This window comes from Coenobita brevimanus, chromosome 50, assembly GCF_032717465.1.
Source record: "Coenobita brevimanus isolate Jiangsu-jjx chromosome 50, ASM3271746v2, whole genome shotgun sequence".
NCBI classification, from domain to species: Eukaryota; Metazoa; Arthropoda; class Malacostraca; order Decapoda; family Coenobitidae; genus Coenobita; species Coenobita brevimanus.
In genome coordinates, this window is record NC_137003.1 from 55,345,377 (window position 1) to 55,367,109 (window position 21,733).

A 21,733-nucleotide genomic window follows, 5' to 3' on the forward strand; every position below is an offset into this window, starting at 1 on the left:
ATAACTTAATTTCAGCTTGGAATTATTTTGCGTATGGTAAGACTCATGACTGCAGTCCACGTGTTGCTACATGACTGTACTTAGATTGCTTTGAAAAATGGTAAATGTAGCAGCGGACCCATACCACCTTTAGCTAGTAACCTGTGTAGTGAAGAGAGTGCAGGACCATTTGTGGTGAGAGGTGGTGCCGGGTGTTTGGTGCTGGGTCTGGGGTAGTGGCATGCAGCTCCACTCTCACATGATTTAGCAAAATAGTGAACGTTGAAACTAATACCAAGAAATCTTAATTGATCAGTAATAACTTCCCGACAGGCCTGGGAGGTAGAAGTCGTACTGTAGTTTCGGCCACATATAGCACAGCATATGAAGCAAATAATGAACGTAAGCGTGCTAGAGAGTGTTAGCACGAATGAATTTCAAAATAAATAAGTGAACCAGAACAATGACAGACTTACACATCTGAAATGACCAGGTACTGAGACCATTACGTGACTACAGGCAATACGGGCTCAATATAAAGATCTAAGTTAAAACTGATATCCCATGAAAAGGGTCCTTTCTAGTCATAAAATATTCCCTAATGTGTTTCAGATCTCGTTAGTTAAAGAAAGAGGCCATTACGATGACAGTGACTCATGTGACTGACGGCCTCTATCGTGCGTATAAAGTTGCACAGACTCACCGACGCTATAGTCTCTCCGCACTCTCGTTCATCCCGTAACAGCAAATGTGCCATATTAGTTTGTGATTGGCAGAAACCCTGTCTCTACGATTTTGTTTCATTATTTTACTAGTGATGCATCCCTTCCAACCCCCTACAGACTGCCATCATCTTCCTATAATGATCCATTTTATAAAGGTAATCTGAGCTAGTGAAGTGTTACAACGAAAGATGCATCTACGCGCAACATTTGAATTACCGTTTGGTTTAGTGTGCAAAAAGGATGAATTCATCCTAGAGTATTTAAGTTGTTATCTAAGATGTCACATGCCTGTGCTTCGTGTTTGTTCACAGCTTTGTCAGGAAAGCAGTTTTTCTCTCTCACAATCAGTTATCATTATATGACTTTCCTTATCCTTATTTTTAAGACCAATATTGTTAATACTTTTACCTTTCGTTAGTTGTCAGAAATATTTTCTGAGAGCTTAGCTTATCATTGGCAGTTAACAGTTAAACTGATCTAAGATATTCCAGATGAAGGACAGTTTCCATACATGCGGGACTGTCAGTGTTGTTCATGGAATATGCCTAGGTCAGAGCAATATGAATATTTTTTGTGTAAATTTTACATACTTTACATAATTATCTATGTCAGTGTCAGAATTAGGAGCAGTATTATATGAAAAAGAATTGTCATTCGTCTCATAGTCTTCACCAAACTCTGCATCATGAAATTTAATTGTTATACTTCATTTGCCATTTTTTTTTTTTTTCATATTGATGTTCCACAATTCTGAGACATTAATAGCTGTTCTCTCACTTTTGATAATCATGTTATATATCTCTGTCTAGATTTCCTTTCTTGATTTTTATGGAGTACGCAGTAGGAGAGCTAACTCACTTTAGTAACATATATACTGTAGATTGTGGAAAGGCAACTCTATTCGTACTGTTCAGTATGTTGAAAGAACAAGACGTGACCTCTTTACATGACATTATATTCTCGATAATGAAAATGGCAGTTGATGATAATGTGCAGATGGAAAGGAGAGTCTACCATTCGAACTTACTCCCTCCTGTAATCGAGTCTCAATGATGACTCCAGATAGAATATGAGGGAAAGGTGTATCTCTTCGGCCCCTGAGGAGTTCGCTCAGGTGTGTCATGATTTTGGAAAGTGACATGAGATTCAGTCCTACAGTTTTGTCATTTCTACATCAGTGTTTCTGATATGGACACCAACACATCTAGTAGGGACTGAGTTTTTTTTTCCTCTCACTACTCTGCTGAGCTTCTTATCCAAGCCTAAGCCAGGAGCTGAAGTGAGTACCTCCGTGTTCATTACTCAGAGCAGATACACAATTGAACAGTCTTGTGTCTTGCGCTAAGGAGGGTTTGAAATAATGTGTTACCCTAGTGTAGAAAGACACAAAATATTTTCATCTCTCTATGATGAAGATGTTGCTGTATCGTGTGCTCTCCTCCCTTTCCTTCCCAAAATATACTAACTCATCTCATGTACTCCCTCCTAGTCCCCCCCGTGACCTGTTTCCTCCTCCTGTGACCTATTTCCCCTTTTCAGTGGTATCTATTATGTGTCCCTTCGCTCCCTGCCCCCATCCCTTAAGTCCAATAATATATATTCGCTACTCCAGTGGCTATAATTAGGTGTTGCTCCTCTTGTGCCCCTTGGTGTTCCCTGCCCCACCCCCGTGACGTAGAGTCAGTCGGTGTTTCTCTCCTGAAGTGACTGTGCTCTCTGGCACTCCGTTATGGTCTACCAGCTTTGCCTGAGTGCATTCTAGTGTTGCCATCATGTTAGTGATCCCTTCTACAGTGTTGCCACATCTTAGTGGTCTATGAACAGTGTGGTACAACACACATCTGTGGTCTCTAAAAAAAAATAATCACTCTCCAGTGAAGCCTCTACCGTTGTGCTGCATATTAGTGGTCCCTGTATAATGTTGCCACAACTAGTGGGATCCTCATCATAGTTCCACCTGCGTATGGTTGGCCTAATATCTGATATCTGTATTGTGACTGGTACACAGTGTTGCCCCCTGCTGGATTCATTTGGCAGGGCATATACAGTGGCCCTTTAGTGTTCCTCTCCCTGTGACCCTGCAGTCCCGCCATGCCCTTCATCACCCTTCTGCATTTTTGTCATATCTCAGAAGCTCCCTCTACAGTGTAACCATATCTTAACCAGTGACACCCTTCAGTGTTCTATGCTCCTTATGGTACCTACACAGGTAGACCATATTGTCCCCAGTGATGTCACCACCACCACCACCCGGGGTGCAGTGTGCCCTTCACCGTCACGTGTTGCCAGTCTTGCCAGGGGTACCGTATGTTGCCTCTGGACCCGTGGTACACTCAGCCCCCAGTGGTCCTTCTACAGTGTTGCCATATCCAGTACTCCTTAACCATGTTTCCTCGTACTGTGTGGGTTTTCTAAAATATTGCCACCTCCTCCCCAGTGGTCCCTCTACAGTGTTGCCACCTCCGCGCTTGACCGTGTATGGCGCGGTGTTGCTGTAGTTCTTCCACGTTGTGTGTTGTCTCATATAGTTTGTGGCGTGTGTGCTGAGACACACAGACAGTCAGACAGACGGTCAGGTGGTTGGGGAGTGTGAATGTTGAATGAATGCGCGTGCATGTGACAGTGAGTGTGACGGCGATGGTATACTTACCGTCAGCCGTCACCGCTCCAAGAATGACTCAAGTGAGTTTGGGGGGTGCAGAAGGCGGCGCCCAATGGATGGCAGTGGCTGCTAGCATGGCAGTGCTGCCGCAGGCGTCGCCATATGACTCGTTGTTTCCAGCCAGGGTCCACCGCATATCCGCCAGGTGGCCTCCCCGCCGCTAGTACCGCGGGGCAGCCTCCTGGACAGGGCCGCACTCTGGTGGCCCCCCTGGCCCAAGGCCCCCGCCGCCGCGCAGCGCTGCTGTCACGGGGTGCGGGCCGGGCCAGCCCCTCGCGCCACCCGGGGCTCAGTTGTTCTTGGAACAATTGGGTGGCGCCTGGGGCCGTCGACAATCGCGTGTTGTTGTGTCGTTGTGACTTGTGGTGGAGGCGGGCGCGCTGTCGGCTCCTGCAGCCGTTACTGCCGGCAGACCCGCGGCTAGGTGGACCGCCCGGGCCGGCCGGCACCCACCCTGCACCGCCTGCGCGCCCGCACCGGGCAAAACATGCCCACACATGGCAGTATTTATTCTGTTTAACCCGCAATAAATAAGAATATATTCATGTGAATTATTTAGTGAACATTGTAAACATATACTACACGTACAAACACCCAGGTTTTTCATTATCCTTCGCTTTTGTATATCCCGTATATTGTATATAATTATTTTATTATTCTACTTTCTAGTGATAGAATATAATAACTGCTTAATGCTGGGTTTCTAAAGGTCTTATCCTGCAATGAATCTTACGCGATTTAGCACATCAAGCAACATTAACTACAATCAAGTGAAATTCAAGCTTTAAGTTCTAGCATTTACAGCAAATGGTGGTAGATGGTGGCGACCATCATCCACTCACTTGATGTAGTGCTGCCTACTTCTTCCTCCTTCACCTGTATCATTCTTTTTTATGTGTCTGCCCTCTTCTGTTCTTTTTTCTCTTATTTTTCCTGTTACTTTATTTTTTTTTTCTTTACTGTTCATTCCACTTCAGGTGGCTTTGCATTGAGCGGCAAGCCTAACGGTTTCCCGTAAGCAGGAAACCATTTACTTCTCTGGGTGGTAACCATATGCCCAACCCATACGTGTTCCCTACGTGTTAACAAGTGGGCTGGCGGAGGGTTAGTGCCCCTTCCCGTAAAACAACTAACTCAAAGACAAAACGGCCACCCCTTACTGGAATGTGGCGTCTGGCTATAGATGGATAGACAGATTCAAGGCTAAGTACTGCTTTGAACAATATTTAACGTTAGTGAATGGTTGTCTTCGAATAATATCTTGTAAACATACCTGGTATTGCTTCAGAACTGTCATTGCCACCACCACGACCCATCCCAACACCATTACCCACTCCATCACCATTACCCACTCCATCACCGTCATCCACCCTATCACCACTCCCACTACCAGCCATTCCTTTGCCACTATCCATTCATAATCATCACCATCACTCTCCACCCCATTGCCACCACCCTTTCAGTCACCACTACCACCCACCCATGCCATCACCATTACCACCACCCCATCACCACAATCACCACCACCACCAGTACCCCCCCCCTCTACCAATACCCACCCCACTACCAATACCCATCCCATTACAATTACCCACCCTACTACCAATACCCACTCCACTACCAGTACCCACTCCATTACCAATACCCACCTCATTACCAATGCCCGCCCCATTACCAATACCCATCCCATTACTAATACCCACTCCATTAGCAATACCCACTCCATTAGCAATACCCACCCCATTACCAATACACACTCCATTACATATTGCCATCCCATTTCCAATACCCACCCCATTACCAATACCCACCCCATTACCAATACCCACCCCATTACCAATACCCACCCCATTACCACCAACACCCATCCCGTCACTACCATACACCCTATAATCAGCAGCCAGCTCGTCACCATAATCACTCCCACTCACTCCGTCACTACCACCATCCATCCACTACCATCACCCACCTCAACATCATCATCATCATCCACCGCATCACCATCAGCTATCTCATCACCACCACCCATCCGTTCACCACCACCACCCACATCATAACAACTACCGACCATCACCACCACCCACTTCATCACCATCTTTCATCCCATTATTACCCACATCACCACCACCCAACTCATCACCATATTTCTGCCAAGAGGATCCCAAGTGAGGAGAATCTTGATGAAGAGGAGAAAATACACATTGCAGAAGCTTGTGGTCAGACTAAACACGACAGAAAGAGCTGAGAGAAAAACTAAAGCAAATAGATGAGAAGATACTGGAGTCCCACAAAGAAGAGAAAAAGATAATAAAGCGTTCCCTGCTATAAAGATTTTTTTTTTTTAGGGGGGGACAATTATGCAATGAAAAAAAGTCCAGAGTAGGATCCCTAGTAGATGAAAATGGCACGCAAATCACCTACCAGTTATAGTCTAGTAAATCCACGAAAATATTGGCCAACTTTGAAAAACTTCCAACACAATTTTTTCTTTACAAAGCACTTCAGAGGCACTCGCTGAAAATATGCTAAAAATGCACCCGAATCTGCCTTGGAGAAATGTGCCCAATTTGCTTAAAACCAATACAGAGGCCAAAATTTCACGGATCCTGTCCCTGCCACACAACAGCATGTAAATTGGAACACTTACTGGCTTAAAAGCATACCGTATTGGTTTATGAGGATAGGAAACCTATTGTGAAAAGATGTTTTAAATGATTAAAATTAATTTGCATAAATCCAAACTGGCTGCCACAGTGGCTCATTGGTGTAGGTGTGATTATAATACCTGAACATGTTATTATTTTTTTTTTTTTCATGTCAAAGGTTTCTAAAGTAACTGATAATATAAGCCCTTCGGTTAATTCCTTTGCCACAGAAGACATCTAGTGGTAGCGTACTAGGTTGGTGACGGCCGTGCCTCGATACACAGCAGTTTCAATTCTAGAGGTTACTGGAGGTTTTCTATTATGTATATGCGCTCAGGGATTTAAATCTGCCTTCAGAGACTGCCTAGCCCTTGATCCCTACACCTGGAAGGGACGGTACATTCGTACCTGATATTTGGAAGAAAGCAAACATTGTTCCCCTATTCAGGAAACGGAATAAACAAAATCCACTCAACTACCGACCAGTATCACTGACCAGTGTTGTAAGTAAGATACCAGAAAAGCTGATAAGGAAAGTTTGGGTAAAACATCTAGAAGGACACTATCTACTTAGATTTTAAGAAAGCATTTGACAGAGTACCGCAACAAAGACTTTTATGGAAACTGTACCACCTAGGAGGTATCCAAGGCAATCTGTACTGTTGGATGCAGTATTTTCTTAGAACAGGGGAAATGAGAACAGTATTAAGGGGAAATTACTCATCATGGAGGGAAGTGACCAGCTGAGTGCCACAGGTCTCGGCGCTGGCACCAATTATGTTTTTAGTATATAAAAATGACATAGACAGTAACATTGGAAATGGAATCTATCTAAATATGTTTGCGGATGATGCAAAAATTCGAAGGAAAATTACTAACACAGATTCTTGTAAAGAGCTGCAAGAGGAATTAAATAAGCTTCATGAATAGAGCAATAAATGGCAAATGGAATTCAGTGTGGACAAGTGTCATGTAATTAAATTTGGTAAAAGTGAGAAAAGACCAGATTGGGATTATAAGTTAAGAAGATCAACCCTACACATATCAGAAAGAGAAAAGGACCTAAGAGTAATTATCAATAACAATCTCCAGATGACCATATCAGTGAGAAGGTACGTAACATGTATACATTGCTTGGTAATATGCAAATAACATTCACATAATATATAAATGAAGACATGTTGTGAAAGATAATAACATCATTCATCAGACCAATCCTGGAATATGCATCAGTTGTATGGAATTTTCATCCCAAAAAACACATAAATAAGACTGACAAAGTACAAAGGGCAGCTACAAGATGGATACCAAGCTTAAGGAATCTAAGCTACGAAGAAAGATTAGAAAAACTGAATCTACCAACACTAACGGAGAGAAGGAAAAGAGGAGACATGATTCGGTTATATAAATGCATCTCAGGGGAAGAGAAAACAGACATAAATTAATATATAACCTATGGGGAAGCATCAGTAAAAGAACACTGCAAAAAACTACATAAAAAGAGAGGCGATAAAGACGTAAGGATTTTCAGTTTCCCAAATAGGGCAATTGATCAGTGGAATGCACTACTGAATGAAGTAGTGTGTGCTAAAACTATTCACAAATTTAAGGATATGTATGATAAAAATGGTTTAATGCACGGGACAGGACGAGCTTGACTCGTTCCTGTAAAGATACAGTTAGGTAAGAACAATAATTATGTAAGAACACACAGCTCGCCGGCTCAGTGGTAACGCTCTCGCCTAGCATCTGCGTCATGAGAAAAATTGATGTTTAGTTTCTTCCTTGCGCATATCACATAGTAAATTTGGTTTATTCATTTTCTTTATGATTTTCACTTCAGTCATTCTTGTTATCATAAATATTACTTTTGCGCCCTCGAATTCAATACTTTCGAAATAACTATATGTTTTGCTTCATTGACTCTTGTGTTACTTCATTTTTTTCACATCTTCCTTTATTTCTTCAATATATTTATTTACTTTTTCCTTTTATAAGTTTTTTACTATTCTTTCTCCATTGACTGAGGTCATTGGGTCCCTAACAAAGCACTTTTCAGGCAACCAGGCCACTGGCATTCTCACTGACCAATATCATGGACTTTTACCTGCCATTGCTGACGTAACAAATATGATTACCGACAATATGCGGTTCACCAACCACACTCAGAGCTCAGCCACAGAGACTATAGCACCCTTGACAAGCTTCAATTCATTTTCAAGTAGCCTACCCTGCAGTCCTTTAACACCAGAGTGAAAGGTCTAACAATCGAACGTAGCCTGTGCAGCTCATGCTCCTGTTTTTTCTAATATATCGCTATCTTAGCCTACCATGGAAGATAGTATGTGGTTAAAGTGAACTATAATAGTATCATGAAACGTTGTGGTGAATATAACGGCTGTAAAACTGTAAATAGTGGCATAACAGACCTGTTCAGTGGATCGTGGGCCTGAGTTAACCACTTCGTTACCCAGCTCTGAGTCACCTCCGAAGAAGGGATTCCCACCTTCATCCCAGATCCCAGACTCTCATCCCAGGCTGCAATGAGAAGCGTAAGTGAGCGTAACCATCATATTTTGTTGCGGAATGGCCTTTGTTAAGAGAGGTGCCTAGGTCCGAGTGCGAATGATGTTGATTCCAGACCAGATGCCAACATGAACACAACATTAAATAATGACACACAACCCTACCCATGTGGCTGTTGTGGTAAAAATGTTGGAAACCAAGATGTCTTACATTGTGTTCAGTGCAACACATGATTTTATGGAGTCCAGAAATGTTGTAAGCTATACTCCCACAACCTTACAGTATACCGACCACCTTCCTACTCTCATGATGAGAATGTCAGTTTCATACATTTCATTCATAAGTTTAGCTTGGCTAAAAGAGTTAGCCTACTTATAATACGAGACTTCACCCTGCCCTCCATCCAATGGCATAGCTTCTGTGTTGATCATATCACATGCACAGACTCCATGTTTCTTGACCTTTTTGACACACTAGGATTAAACGTAGGGGGCGATGGGGACCCTATAAGTTACGGCAACGTGCAGTGCGGACTTCATCCGTAAATCTAGACAACTCTCCTGCATATAACGGGAGGCGCTAATGATCAGACTGCACTGAAAGGGCATTGGGTCATTGTTTTGGCCATATACATTAAACCCATAAGAAGAAATAAATGACTTCCTTAAAGCACGCTTGACACCTAAAGTTAGAATCACTGAATAACGTAGGCTGTCAATGAATCTCCTTTAGAGTGCAAATTTACTGGTATGTTAAAGCAATGTATTGTCCTTGGTATTTCTGCCACTGATGGTACATTATGGAGAGTGTCTGTGCGCTTCCAGCTCGTCATTTGGGCTGCCGTAGTGGTATTTCTGTAAACATGGCGGCGGCCGATACGGCTGAAGGGTCCGGTGCAATGCAAAGTGAGCCGAATAAGGGGTGAGTGACCAATAATTATCAGTGTAAAGGTGAATTACACACAAGAATGATAGCAGACATAATTTAATTGTTATGTCGGCCAAGGAAGGATGGGTTGGTATGTCACCTTGGCCTCGCCACCCTGTACTGGCCACCCTTGCACGCACCTGGCCAGCCTGACGTGGCCAGTGGGGAGGTGGGTTGGCCATATAGGTATGTAATAGGTCAAGTCAGACCCAAGTTAGGAGTGATAACTGTCGCTGGATGGAGTTCGGGTGGCCACACCCACATCCAACAACAATGTAACTCAAGGGTTGGTAATGTGGATAAAGTTGTAGATTAGGGGCATCTCCAGAACTAATCATTATTAATTCTCTGCCTGATGGGTGCAGCCTTTCCCCTTTTTCATGTTGAAATTAGTCTTTCACAGGTTACTTGTTATACCTCATATAGCCTATTACCGCAGATACGGGGCATTTTTTTAAGTTTTATCGGTACATGTAAAGTACATAAAGATCTGTTTATATCATACCTATTGTCACCCCGATGAAGCAGCCACCAAGAGCAGAACTTGCTGCCAGTGTCTGAACGCATGTCATACTTTGGTGTAGTTTCAAATTCTGTACCGATAGGTTTGGATATATTTTTTTTATAATCAGGACATTCGCTTAGTTTCAATTACATATACGGTAGTATGATATTCTAGAAAGTTCATTTGTGCGTTACCAGACCAGTATAAAGAGTATGCATTTAGCTGTAAAAGTATGAAATATATTGATATTTTGTGTGTGGATATCATATTGGGCATATTCAGGTCTTATGTTAGTGATAAAGCTGCTGGTTACAGTCATAAGTGTAGGTTAGTCCCAGGTTTAGAAGTAAATATGTCTTGCTAATCTGTTTTCTTGTCTAACAGGTCAGCAGTGGCAAGGAAAAACAGGTAAGTCACTTACCAAACTTGTTTTTTAATTTGTCATGTTAATTTGACAGGTGCTTGTGTGAGAAAATGCTTGCTTACCTGTCCTAACCCTCACATTGCTGCTAGTATACTTGGTTTATTTAGACTGATGTAAGGTTTGATTCTCCAGAGGAGTCTTAGCTGTCAAAAGTTTACATGTCCCAAGTGAGCCATTCACAGTCATAGGCACTGTAGTACAGTAAAAGTCCAGTCTGACCACCAATATTCCGAATATCCCAATACTCCAAATTCTTCAAGATGAAATTTTTCACATTTTTCTGGACTTTATATAAGGATTTATCCGGCATGGACTTGCTCTTGGACTTGGATGTACCTGCCTGCAACTTTTCATCTACAGTTCTATACATTTCTGGTGAGTAAAACAATAACCCATATCATTTTAAGTGTTTAATTAATGATCATGTACATATTTCTAATGTTTTCAGAGGGCCCTTCCAGTAGTCCAAAAAAAACAGTAGTCCAAAAGCCCCTTGGTCCCCTTCCATTAAGATTACAGGACTTTTACTGTATTCTGTTGAGGCTCGTACCAAATGGAGGTTTTTTTAACTTAACAGAGAGTTAATTGGCCAGTAATGGATTATAGCACATGGTACTGATATGCAGACACTGGTGAAAATTAAGGAGTGCCCCCATTCATATACAGTAAAACCTCGATATAATGGACTTCAATAGACTGGAATTCACTTTTATTGGACTTGAGGAGCTACCAGACTAAATTCCATTAAAGCCAGGAGCAGTCCGGACTGCCTGACCTCTTCAGCTATGTTCACCACAATAAAGTAAATAAAAGACATGTTTATCAGTGTACAGTACAGTATTATTATATATATTACACCATTTGATTAACGTAGTGAACTTATAACAGCACAGTTAAAAACCGTTCATGTGATCCAGACTAATGTCTGATATATTGGAAAAAGTCCGGATTAGCAGGGAGAAGTCCGGATGTTGTTGTTATCGGAATTTCACATTTTTCAGAATGGTTTTGGCCCTAATTAGTCCATTATAGTGAGGTCTTACTGTAATGCAGAAATGTAGTTTTTCTTTATAAAATATAACATTATTGCATCAACGTTAAAAAAACAAAAAGTTCCTGAAACACACACCAGGCACCCCTCGATTTATGAGCAGATGGTATTTAGGAACAATTTACTGTACCATTATTTGTAATTTGGGATATCGAAGATCAGAAACATCTTACCTGTAATAATAATAATAATAACGCTTTTTGTTTCTCAGAAGCATCAGTTCTTCCTTTGAGAATTCACTAGTGCTCGACACACATATCATCATCATCATATACTGTACATTATTTACAATTACAAGAATTGTGACATCTCTCATATACAATATATACAAGGTACATCAGTGACAAAAAAAAAAAAAAAAAAAAAATGGAAGAGGCAGCAATTAAACCTTATAATCATCCATCATAATAGCTACCTGTCTCCAGGTCATGGCATTTTGAAAAAAGAAAGGCTTTCAACTGTCTCTTAAAGGATTCAGCAGAAGACATTTGTCTCACGGACAATGGCAATCTGTTCTATGATCTAGGGGCTCTGTACACAATAGAACGATCAGAGAAAAATGAGTGATGAATGGCTCCAGGCTTGTCACGACGCAAGGAATCATCATCACTACATAACATCACACCCGGGCGTGCTGTTGGGAGTTTTAACAATTCAGTAAGATACTGTACTTCAGTTCACCAAACTTTAGAACCTTGAATGTAATAAGACACAGTTTAATTTCAGATTTAGCCTTTTTTGGTAGCCAATGCAGCTCAGTTTGGAACAGGGTACATGAGGTTCTCAGGAGGAGACCATAGATAAGCCGTGCTGCCCTTTTCAACACAGACAGAACTTTTGTTAGTATTGTACTTGGAAGACCAATCCTCAGTGAATTACAATAATCGACACGAGACAAGACCACTGTGTGGACCAGTGTTAAGAGGCAATGTCTATTCAGGAATTTTCACACAGAGTACAGATTTCTGATATGCTAGTTTCACCCTCTGACAACTTGATATTAGCATAACAACTACTTATCACACCGCAGACACAGCCTGCTCACTGGAACAAGATTTTTTAGTGCATTTCAGGCATGTGTCAAGAAAAACAGGCTAATGAGTACTCCAGACAAATCCACCACTGTACTCATCACCAGTGTCGATCACAATCACAGATGCACCCCTAATGTCACACACAATCTTGTACCTGTTCCACATACTCCCTCCACTAAGATCCTTGGAGTGTGATGACACTGGACACACCATCATAGACGACATACTGTAAGTACATAAAGAGGTGATGCACCTGCAGACTAAATGCACTTAGGGCACTTATGGGGACAGGCTTGGGACAGTAAAAAGAAATATACCTCCTTCTCCACAAACAGTATACAGTACTGTATAAGTTCAGTGATGTCCTTTGCTTCACAGGCATGGGTACTCATCCTATCTAACACCCAGTCTAACATCTTGCAGATCATATTGAATAACCTCTGTATCATCACAGGCTGCACCAATACTATTCCTATAACCCCCTTACTTTCAGACTAACAGTAATGAAATACATATGTACTCCATGTGCAGGACAGTACATCTCAATCAGAGCACTATACTACAAGCCCCCTGTTCCAATGTCTACCCATCAGAGGTATTCAGAATAGAGCTGATTAAGTTCACTTAATTAGGCTTAGATCAGAACTTTATCCAGCTCTCATAATGTATCTGCTTACATTTGGGTTGGGTGAAATCATAGACATGAACCATACTTGTAAATTTGGGTTGAGTGGAATGATAGACAAAATGAGCCCATCTCGTAAAATACGCCCACACAACATAGCACACAGTGAAGCACTGCACAACACACAACACTAAGTTGAAGGCACAATAGCAACAATGTAGTGAACATGTGAGGCAACCCCATAGGGGTGGTTGCTTATCTGTGGTTGACAGGTCTGGTTTGTCAGGCAAACCAGGGTTTAACAACAACAAAAATAACCCAGAGTAAATTCCTTTCATAAGTGGTTCCACTGTATGAAAATTAAACATATTCACCTTCATTATGTTACCAGAAAGAACAAAAAGAAGCAGAACAAAGCGAAGGACAAGGATAAGGACAAGGACAAGGATGAAAAGGATGCAACTGATGGACCGTTGGTGAATGGAGAGGCAGAACCTGGAACCAGTGGGGTTATTCTCAAGGTCAGTACCAGGTTAATAATAATAATGGTTTGTGTTTTGTGTTCCAAGTGTTAGTTCTTCTAGGTGAATGTGGTCTTAACCAGTTTCCTAAGGGGGTGTAAGAACTAGGAGGAAAAACAGAAGTGGTCTCAACAAGAGAGAGAGAGAGAGTGTGTGTGTGTGTGTGTGTGTGTGTGTGTGTGTGTGTGTGTGTGTGTGTGTCACAGTGAACCATAGATTTACATTCAGTATTCATAGTTTGTCTTAACTCTAGACTTCAAAGCACACTTAATATTCTCTCTCTCTCTCCTGGTCATTTTATGAGAAAATTAATGATGCTTAGAAGTCTTATGTTGCAAGATGGGCCGCACCCCAGTTAAAATATACCATAAATGCCCCTCAAATTCCCCTCCTCCATCTCCCAAAAAGGGGGATAATGGATTGCAGGAGAAGGGCTAATTCAGCCTGTATTCACCTGATTTAACATCCATTTTAATCTGGGGCAAGAGTAATAACAATAATTCGGGAATAAGAGTTTAGAGTCAGATGGTGGGAATCAGGGGAGGGCGGGTGTGGATATGTGGACCAAGACTAAGGAGGACATGCCCCAGAAAAGGTTAAGAACTGCTGATCTAGGTGATATTATGGTCTGGGTGATGGTGTGAATGATGATCTGGATGATGGTGTGTTGTTGGTGATGTGTAGCATTATTATGTGGGTGATGGTGTTGGGTTATTTATGTGGGTGATGGTGATTGGTTACAGTGTGCATGATGGTGTTGGGTGATGCTGTGGTGTGAGTGATGGTGTGATCTGCCTCAGCACTTGTTTAGTTAGCCGACTGTACGATGTGTTTTTATTTATTTTTATTTTTTCTTGTTTGGTACATACAAGGCCAGTTTGAAGCGGTTAGGGTAGGCAGACTGGAATATCACAACAGCACCAAGCAGTACCACAAACACTCAACAGCATTTAGTAGCTTTTCATCACCACCCTAATTATGCAAAACTTATCATAATCCTTGACAGCATTTAGTACCTTTCCATCAACACCATAATCATGCAAAATCTTTCATGATCCCATGCTGTTTACCTTGTTATTTGCAGTTGCTTGAGCCACAAATGCCATAAATACCTTACAGTCCTTTTGAAAAGCTTTCTTCACTCTCTGTTTAATTCCATATATTTGATTCATGTATTTCCTACTGCCAATATAGCCACCATGTTCTTTGGTCACCTTATCTTTTATTATATTTAGTTTGTCTTTGAGAATTCTTGTATATTTTTCTTTCACCACTCAACAGATTTACACCATGGTTATTTTTTCACTCACTTCGATCACCCGTTTTTTTTTTTTTTTTTTTTTTTTTTTTTTTTACAAGGGCATAATTACATCGTAATTCCACAAGACTGACTCAGTTTCACGTATCCAAGCTTCCTTAAATATTTACAATAAATTCTGTACTTCATTCCGTTCTCTAGTACACCTGATCATATCTGCATACACTCCATCAACAATTGATGCTCTCCCATTTTTTACTGTAAAATATTGTTAAATGGTGAATATATGTTTGTTATCATTAGTCTATAGAGCCTTCGTGTGAGGTGATATGTTGAAACTTATTGTGGAAATTATATAGCTGCAGCATGTATGTAGGTGCATGTGTATGATAATAAATGATGCTTCCAGACAGCAGTACCAAATGCTGATACCAAAGGGAACAAAAAGAGTGTGAAGTACAAGAATGAGAAGAATGAAGAAGATGGAGGTGAAAACACAGACAAGAGTGGGCTGTTGGAGCCTCAGATAAGCCAATACATGAAGAAGCTCCAGCTGCAGTCAGGGAAGGAATTTCAGTTTTGGGACACACAACCTGTACCCAAAATTGGTGAGTTTTTATTCTCAGGTGTGTGATATAACTAGTTGTTTTTGCATATACAGTAGTTGTCCTTTTCAGTATAAACAGTTTTGTTGTGTTCTGGTTTCTAAAAGACTTCTCCTTATGTGTACACTCTCTCTCTCTCTCCCTCTCTCTCTCTCTCTCTCTCTTTATGTATATGTATATCCATCCATTCATCCATCATCCAAGCCTATGCCCCCTCATGTGGAGCGAAAGAGGCTGGGGCTAAGTAAGTTGGTCCTGACATTTAAGATGAGAGTGACCAGCCTCACTCATCCCTGAGTGGCATTATGTGATCAAGAAACCCCAACCACCCCTTAGATATAAAACTGCCCTGGCTCAATTTGGTTGGAGCGCCTTACTTACCCACTAAACCACCACGTGCCATAATTTGGTTGTATGGTTACCACCCAGCATAGTAAATGGTTTCCTGGTGTACAGGAAACCATTCGGCCTGTCACTCAGTGTAAAGTCACCCATAGGCAGAAGGAAGAGGAAAGAGTGAAGGAAAGATAGACAGAAGAGGGAGTGTAAAGTCATTCATAGGCAGAAGAAAGTGGAAAGAATGAAGGAAAGAAAGACAGAAGGAAGGAAGAAAGGGAAGGGCAGACACCCAAAGCAGCACTACAGTGACCAAGTGGATATAATATATATACTGTATATATATATATATATATATATATATATATATATATATATATATATATACTGGGTATATGTATATATTGTGGAAAGTGAAGTCATAAAAGGCAGAGAAAATCAAGTGAGTGAAAAATTATTTGGAAAAAATCCCCTCAGGGTTTAACCCTCAAACCTGTTAAAAACTCAAATTTCTGCCAAACTTTTCTGAGACTGTCATATTTTTAGCTTACAAAGACAGTAGGAAAATTGGTAGTAATAAAGCTTTTGAGCTACTTTTAAAAAGCTATGTGGGGCAGCCGTAATTTTTCTGAATGGACATTCACAAGTGCAGGTAAGGAATCTAAACTTTCTGTATGTTCCATTTGTTGATATTTAACGTATGTCATTATTACCCATCACCTACTTTCTTATTACTGACCTACAGTTGAGGTAGGGGAATGAAGAATCCAGAAACAGAAACAGGAAAGTACAAAAAAATGAAGACAAGCAACGGAGTGCCCTGTGATTCGTGAAATAGGCCATACTTCCATTCACTCATCTTTCAAGACCTCTGAATTCTCAGCTTCAATTACTAAGTTAAAGAAGAGGGTGCAACCCTTGTCTTACTGCCATAGTTTCATTACTGCATCCATTTTTTCAAGTCATTTACTTTGCTTCCTCATTCATGCTTCACTTGTTCACACTTGCAGTTACTATTCACCTTTGCCCTCTTCTTGGCCTTCCATGCTGCCTTCTACCCTCAGTTAACTCCTTTGGGGTAGGGCATTGTTTATAAAATCAACCATCAGGAGCAGACTTTTTTTGCAAAAATATTGTAGATGGTTTTTCTAAAATCGTTCCTGTGAAAACTATGAAACCTATCTTGAAAATCGTTATACCCTACAAAGTACAGTAGAACTCTTTAGCTTTTAAATGAGTGATGTTCCAGTGTCCTATTATTATTTATTGTAGGGCAGTGGTTGAGAACATAAGAGTGTCTGAGGACAGGCTTTTCCCCCCACTCATAAATGCTGAAAATAGTCCATTTTCAAAAATCATATTTGTATAAACTGTTAGATCTATCAAAATAACGTGTGCTTATAACAAATAGAGTACCGGTAATCCCTATACTATCCGGATGCCCACTTTCTGAACACCCCACTTACCGGACATTGTGGACCTGGACCTACAGATCAAAAAAAAAAAAATCCCCCCCCCCCAAAAGGATTTTTTCCCGTTCCGTAATTTGAAATTGCCGCACAGCGCTGAACAGGTGTTTACACCATGGCCCCTTCACCCCTTCCTTCCTCCCCCCTCCCCCTTTCCCCTGTCAGGGTTGCCATTTGGTATTTTTCATTACCAAATGTGGGCCAATTTGGTAATGAAAAATTTGTTTGGTAATGAATCAGAATAATGCATTACCAAATGGATTTTTCACATGTATGAGGATACACAGGATGGAGATGGTGGATTGTCTGCTCTCTCTGATTAATTTGCTAGCCTTCATAGCGTGAAAGTAATCAACATGCTGTTAATTATAAGGAGAGTGAATACATGTATTTCCACTTGTATATATAATTAGTGAAGAATAAATGCTAGCTTTACGAATTTGGTAATGAAAAGTTAAATTTGGTAATGAAAATTGAGGAGTTTGGTAATGTGGCTGTTGCGATGTGGTAACTCTGTTTCCCCGTCACCAACACTCCAACATGATTGCGAGTGGATACTTATCACAGTGGATGCCACACTTGCTTGTTTTTTCGTGAATAAACTGCAATACCTCACCTTTAGACCACACAGGAATTTACAGTGTTGTGCAGTGTTCAGAAATTAGAATTGAGAGTGCAGAGGATTAACTGTGGAGAGCAAACTGGTGGTTGAAACTGGCATGGTGCAATTAACAATGTGCAGTGTTAAATAATTATAACTCACAATGCAATGAATTACTGTAAGTGCAGCACAACACTGGATTACTGTACGTGCTTCAAGAGCATTTTCATCACTGCCAAAGCCTTGAGAAGGTGGCCACAGACGTGCTGTAAGTACCCTGGCTGAGGTACAGTCACTTCTGATTCCTCATTCATTGGTTCCTTTTCATTTATTTCATGCTTTATGTCCATTATTGGTTAGGGTCTTTAATAGGTTTAAATAGATGCTATGCATGTCCAGTAGGGAGTTATTTAGGTGGCTCTCAAATTTAGGCTGGGTTAGTGTCTTTAAGTACCAGTCCAGCAGGCAGGGGCCCACTTTCCGGACAGGACCACGTTCCGGACATGCATTTGGCTCTATTACATCGGATAGTGGAGGAATTACTGTACAAACTTTTAGCGTCAAAATGAATGGTGGCCAGAGTTCCTCCAGTGATTTCTTGGGGTGCAGTGGTTGAGGTCAGTGTTAAATTTTCTGGAACGGGGACCGACGTCCCCATGAGACACTAATGAGGACCAACTTTAAGGGGTTAAGTAATTGAAAATTTTGCATTGCATAATTTCCAGACCTTGCATATAAAAATAAATGTACCTTGTATTTGCATTCCTAGACATCACCCCCCCCCCCAGGTTATTTTCCATTTTTTTCCAAGTTTAGACATATGAGGATAGAATATGTTGGAGTATCTGTAGGTGTATTTGCATAATTTTTAGGAGTTTTGCTTAATTCTTTTTCATAGTGTCTTGACAAATCTAACCCTTACTTAAAGAAGATACGCCCTTTTCATCAACCTTTTCACGTTCATTCTTTCAGTATGACGATACCATCTAAGCACACACTTCTCTTCAGTAAATTCCCTTATTTTGCATTGTATGCAGAACTGTTTCTCATATCCACTGTACTGGGACAGACCCGATATTTCCAATACTTAGGCATTGTGGAGCACTGCTGCCAGTCATCCCCTACACCACAGAACACTTCAGTGCTTACATCAGTAAAGTGTGCTATATGAGCATGTGACGAGCAAGCAAACATTTGAACATACGCCAGTAATCATAATTTCACCTTGGTGTAAACTTTCAGTATTTGTGATGAGGTTATTAAACAATAACAAGAATACTTGAGCTGAAATATTTACTATCACATTTTCTCACACACACACACACACAATCAACATATGAAAGTGAAAAGCAACTCATACCTTGCATGTGCCACTTTCATAGTTCTTTAAATTTATTTCATAGTGGAGCATATAATTTGAAGCCCCCGGTATATTCCCTTGGAAAGTTGGGATTCCATTGGGTTTCTTTGGTCTCACATGTAAATATACAGCCAAAAACAAAAAAAATTAATTGAAAGTATCTACTAACTGCAGAAAGAATCTCATCTCTATCTCACAGAGTAGAAAAGTTATTAGCCTCTGAAAACCATCAAGGTCAGGCCGTGTCATGTTGGGTCACTCATTTCTCAGCTGAACGTAGAGTAAACGTTGCTGCGCTTGCTCGCTCGGTCGTAATTATGCACCACACTGTCACGTGACGGACAGTCTTTCAGCTTAATCTCAGCAAAATATTTCAGGCACCTTTTGAAGTGGCCAGCTTCCAGTCCCCTGGATCCATGTCTGAATGAGCCTGGGGTTGCAACAACAGCAACAGGCTCCTTACAGATTCCTTGCTAGTCTCATGTCTGCTGTTATCACTGCTGATTTTTCATACTTGTACCATTTCAAGGTCTCACCCATTATGTTAATATGGTTGCTGACACAGTTTTGCTCCAGCAAGTTTTCCCCATGACCTAAGAAAACTTGCAATAGCAAAACGTTGTACTTTGGTAAAGGCTGGTCCCCCCAAATTTTATTACTCAGCATTCTTTGCCCGTATCAGGGAGGACTTTGTCATCTACTATATTACTTGACACTTTCACAGTACAGCTTATATGGTAAATATTGTAGCTGCTTGATGATTTGAAAAAACTCATGAGCACAATCTTAGAACAGCAGAAGAAATCAATAAAAACAGTCACTGAAATAGCTTTTTCATGTCTGTAGCTTATTACAGCCACAGACATAGAAAAGTTTAAAACAAACAATCATAGTTTTAAAAATAATAAGTGGATGTATTAAGACCGTAAACACAGGTCACTTACACCAAGTAACAAAATTTCTCTCAAGTAAGGACACATTATCATCAGAGATAGGCAACTTGTTGCTTCAGCACTGGATCCATTCCACCCATGTATGGTAATGTTTTGTTATACAGAGAAACAAGAAAGAATACTTCCCAACTGTACACAGTAACATCTCTCCTCCTTCACCCAGCATTGCATTTCACAAGCACATAACCACCACAGTCATCCAAAATCTCCAGTCAGTCACCATCCCTCAAGAACCACCACCAGACATTCAGCCTTCAGAAACTGTCAGGGTGGCACAGTTGGCAAAAAATCCACCAGGCACTCTCTATAAAGCAGCCCCCACACCTCAGCAATCACACATACTATGCATCTCACTATCACAACACAATCCTTCAAAATAACCTCAACAAAATATCTCTAGGAGTCCCCAGCTGAAGTGGCTGGTTTCCTACAGTCCATTGGGTTCACATCTAGATGAACCTGAGTCACAACAGCAGCAGCAGCATTGCAGCTACTGGACGTTACTGGTTTTCTATTGTGCAGTTGACCTAGGTGTAAGAACCATGATACAGCCTCAGTATTTCATTATGTACATGCTTGCAACGTGTTTTGTCAGATGAGGATGTCGGTACAACTGTAAACGAGCCGATTGACAGATCGACTACAGTGGCTGATATAAGAAAGGACCCTTATAATCTTCCTGATGGATTTCGTTGGGATACATTAGACCTTCTTGACTTGAATGTAGTAAGTGTTTTATTTACCCAGTCAGCTGCTACTGTATGTGAAACTTTGTTACTGAAAATGTAAGCTGTAAATATCAATCAGATTTCCAGAGTATTTTCTAGAATGTAAAGACAGTTGGTTTATTGTAAAAAATTACATTTACTTGTGTATGTACTCAGCAGATTTTATAATCAGAAACACCCAAGCTCAAGAACACAGAACATTCAACTGGCAATGTGACGGTCTAGGGGTTTAGCAGTATAGCAGTTTAGCGATTTAGCATGTAGCATACACCCTACTCTAGCATGCTAATCACTGTTGAACTCCCTGCAAACCTTCTGAAATGCAGTCATGATCACTTCACTTGGTATCCACTAACTAGTGAGGGAATCATATTGGAGGTGTTGTCTAGCATGACTGCTAAGTCATTATAACAGATTCCTGTCCCATATGGAAATTCAATAACCCATGTTGGGCTGGTTTCTCTTACTGATATTTTGTTTCATTTGAGACAAGAAGATCATAGAAGGAAACAGTCTTATATTACTGTTAGTGAAATACAGGAAAAACAGTTGCAGTGTTAAACAGTATTGCCTGAAATTACAACATTTTAGCGGTTTAGCAATGAGTTACTTGAGAGGAGCATGTGGAGTGATGTGGAGGGACAGGTTGACGAATGAAGAAGTGAAGGAACGTTGTGGGGTAGATGTGGATGTGGTTGAAAAGATTAGGAGAAATACACTGAGGTGGTTTGGACATGTGGAGAGAATGGAGAATGAAAGACTGACCAAGAGGGTGTATGTAGGTGAGGTGGAGGGAGGG

The 21,733-nt window shown here is 41.0% G+C and overlaps 1 protein-coding gene across 1 annotated transcript in view; it reads left to right on the plus strand.

Annotated features, from left to right (window-relative positions):
• Positions 1-9,397: 9,397 nt before the first annotated feature.
• Nmt (N-myristoyl transferase) overlaps positions 9,398-21,733 on the plus strand; it is a 35,847-nt gene continuing 23,511 nt past the window's right edge. Inside the window, exons 1-5 of the mRNA XM_080272422.1 lie at positions 9,398-9,458; positions 10,354-10,377; positions 13,495-13,624; positions 15,292-15,490; positions 20,802-20,932. Of these exons, the coding sequence (XP_080128548.1) occupies positions 9,400-9,458; positions 10,354-10,377; positions 13,495-13,624; positions 15,292-15,490; positions 20,802-20,932 (543 nt within the window). The 5' untranslated portion in view covers positions 9,398-9,399. The remainder of the gene's footprint in view (positions 9,459-10,353; positions 10,378-13,494; positions 13,625-15,291; positions 15,491-20,801; positions 20,933-21,733) is intronic.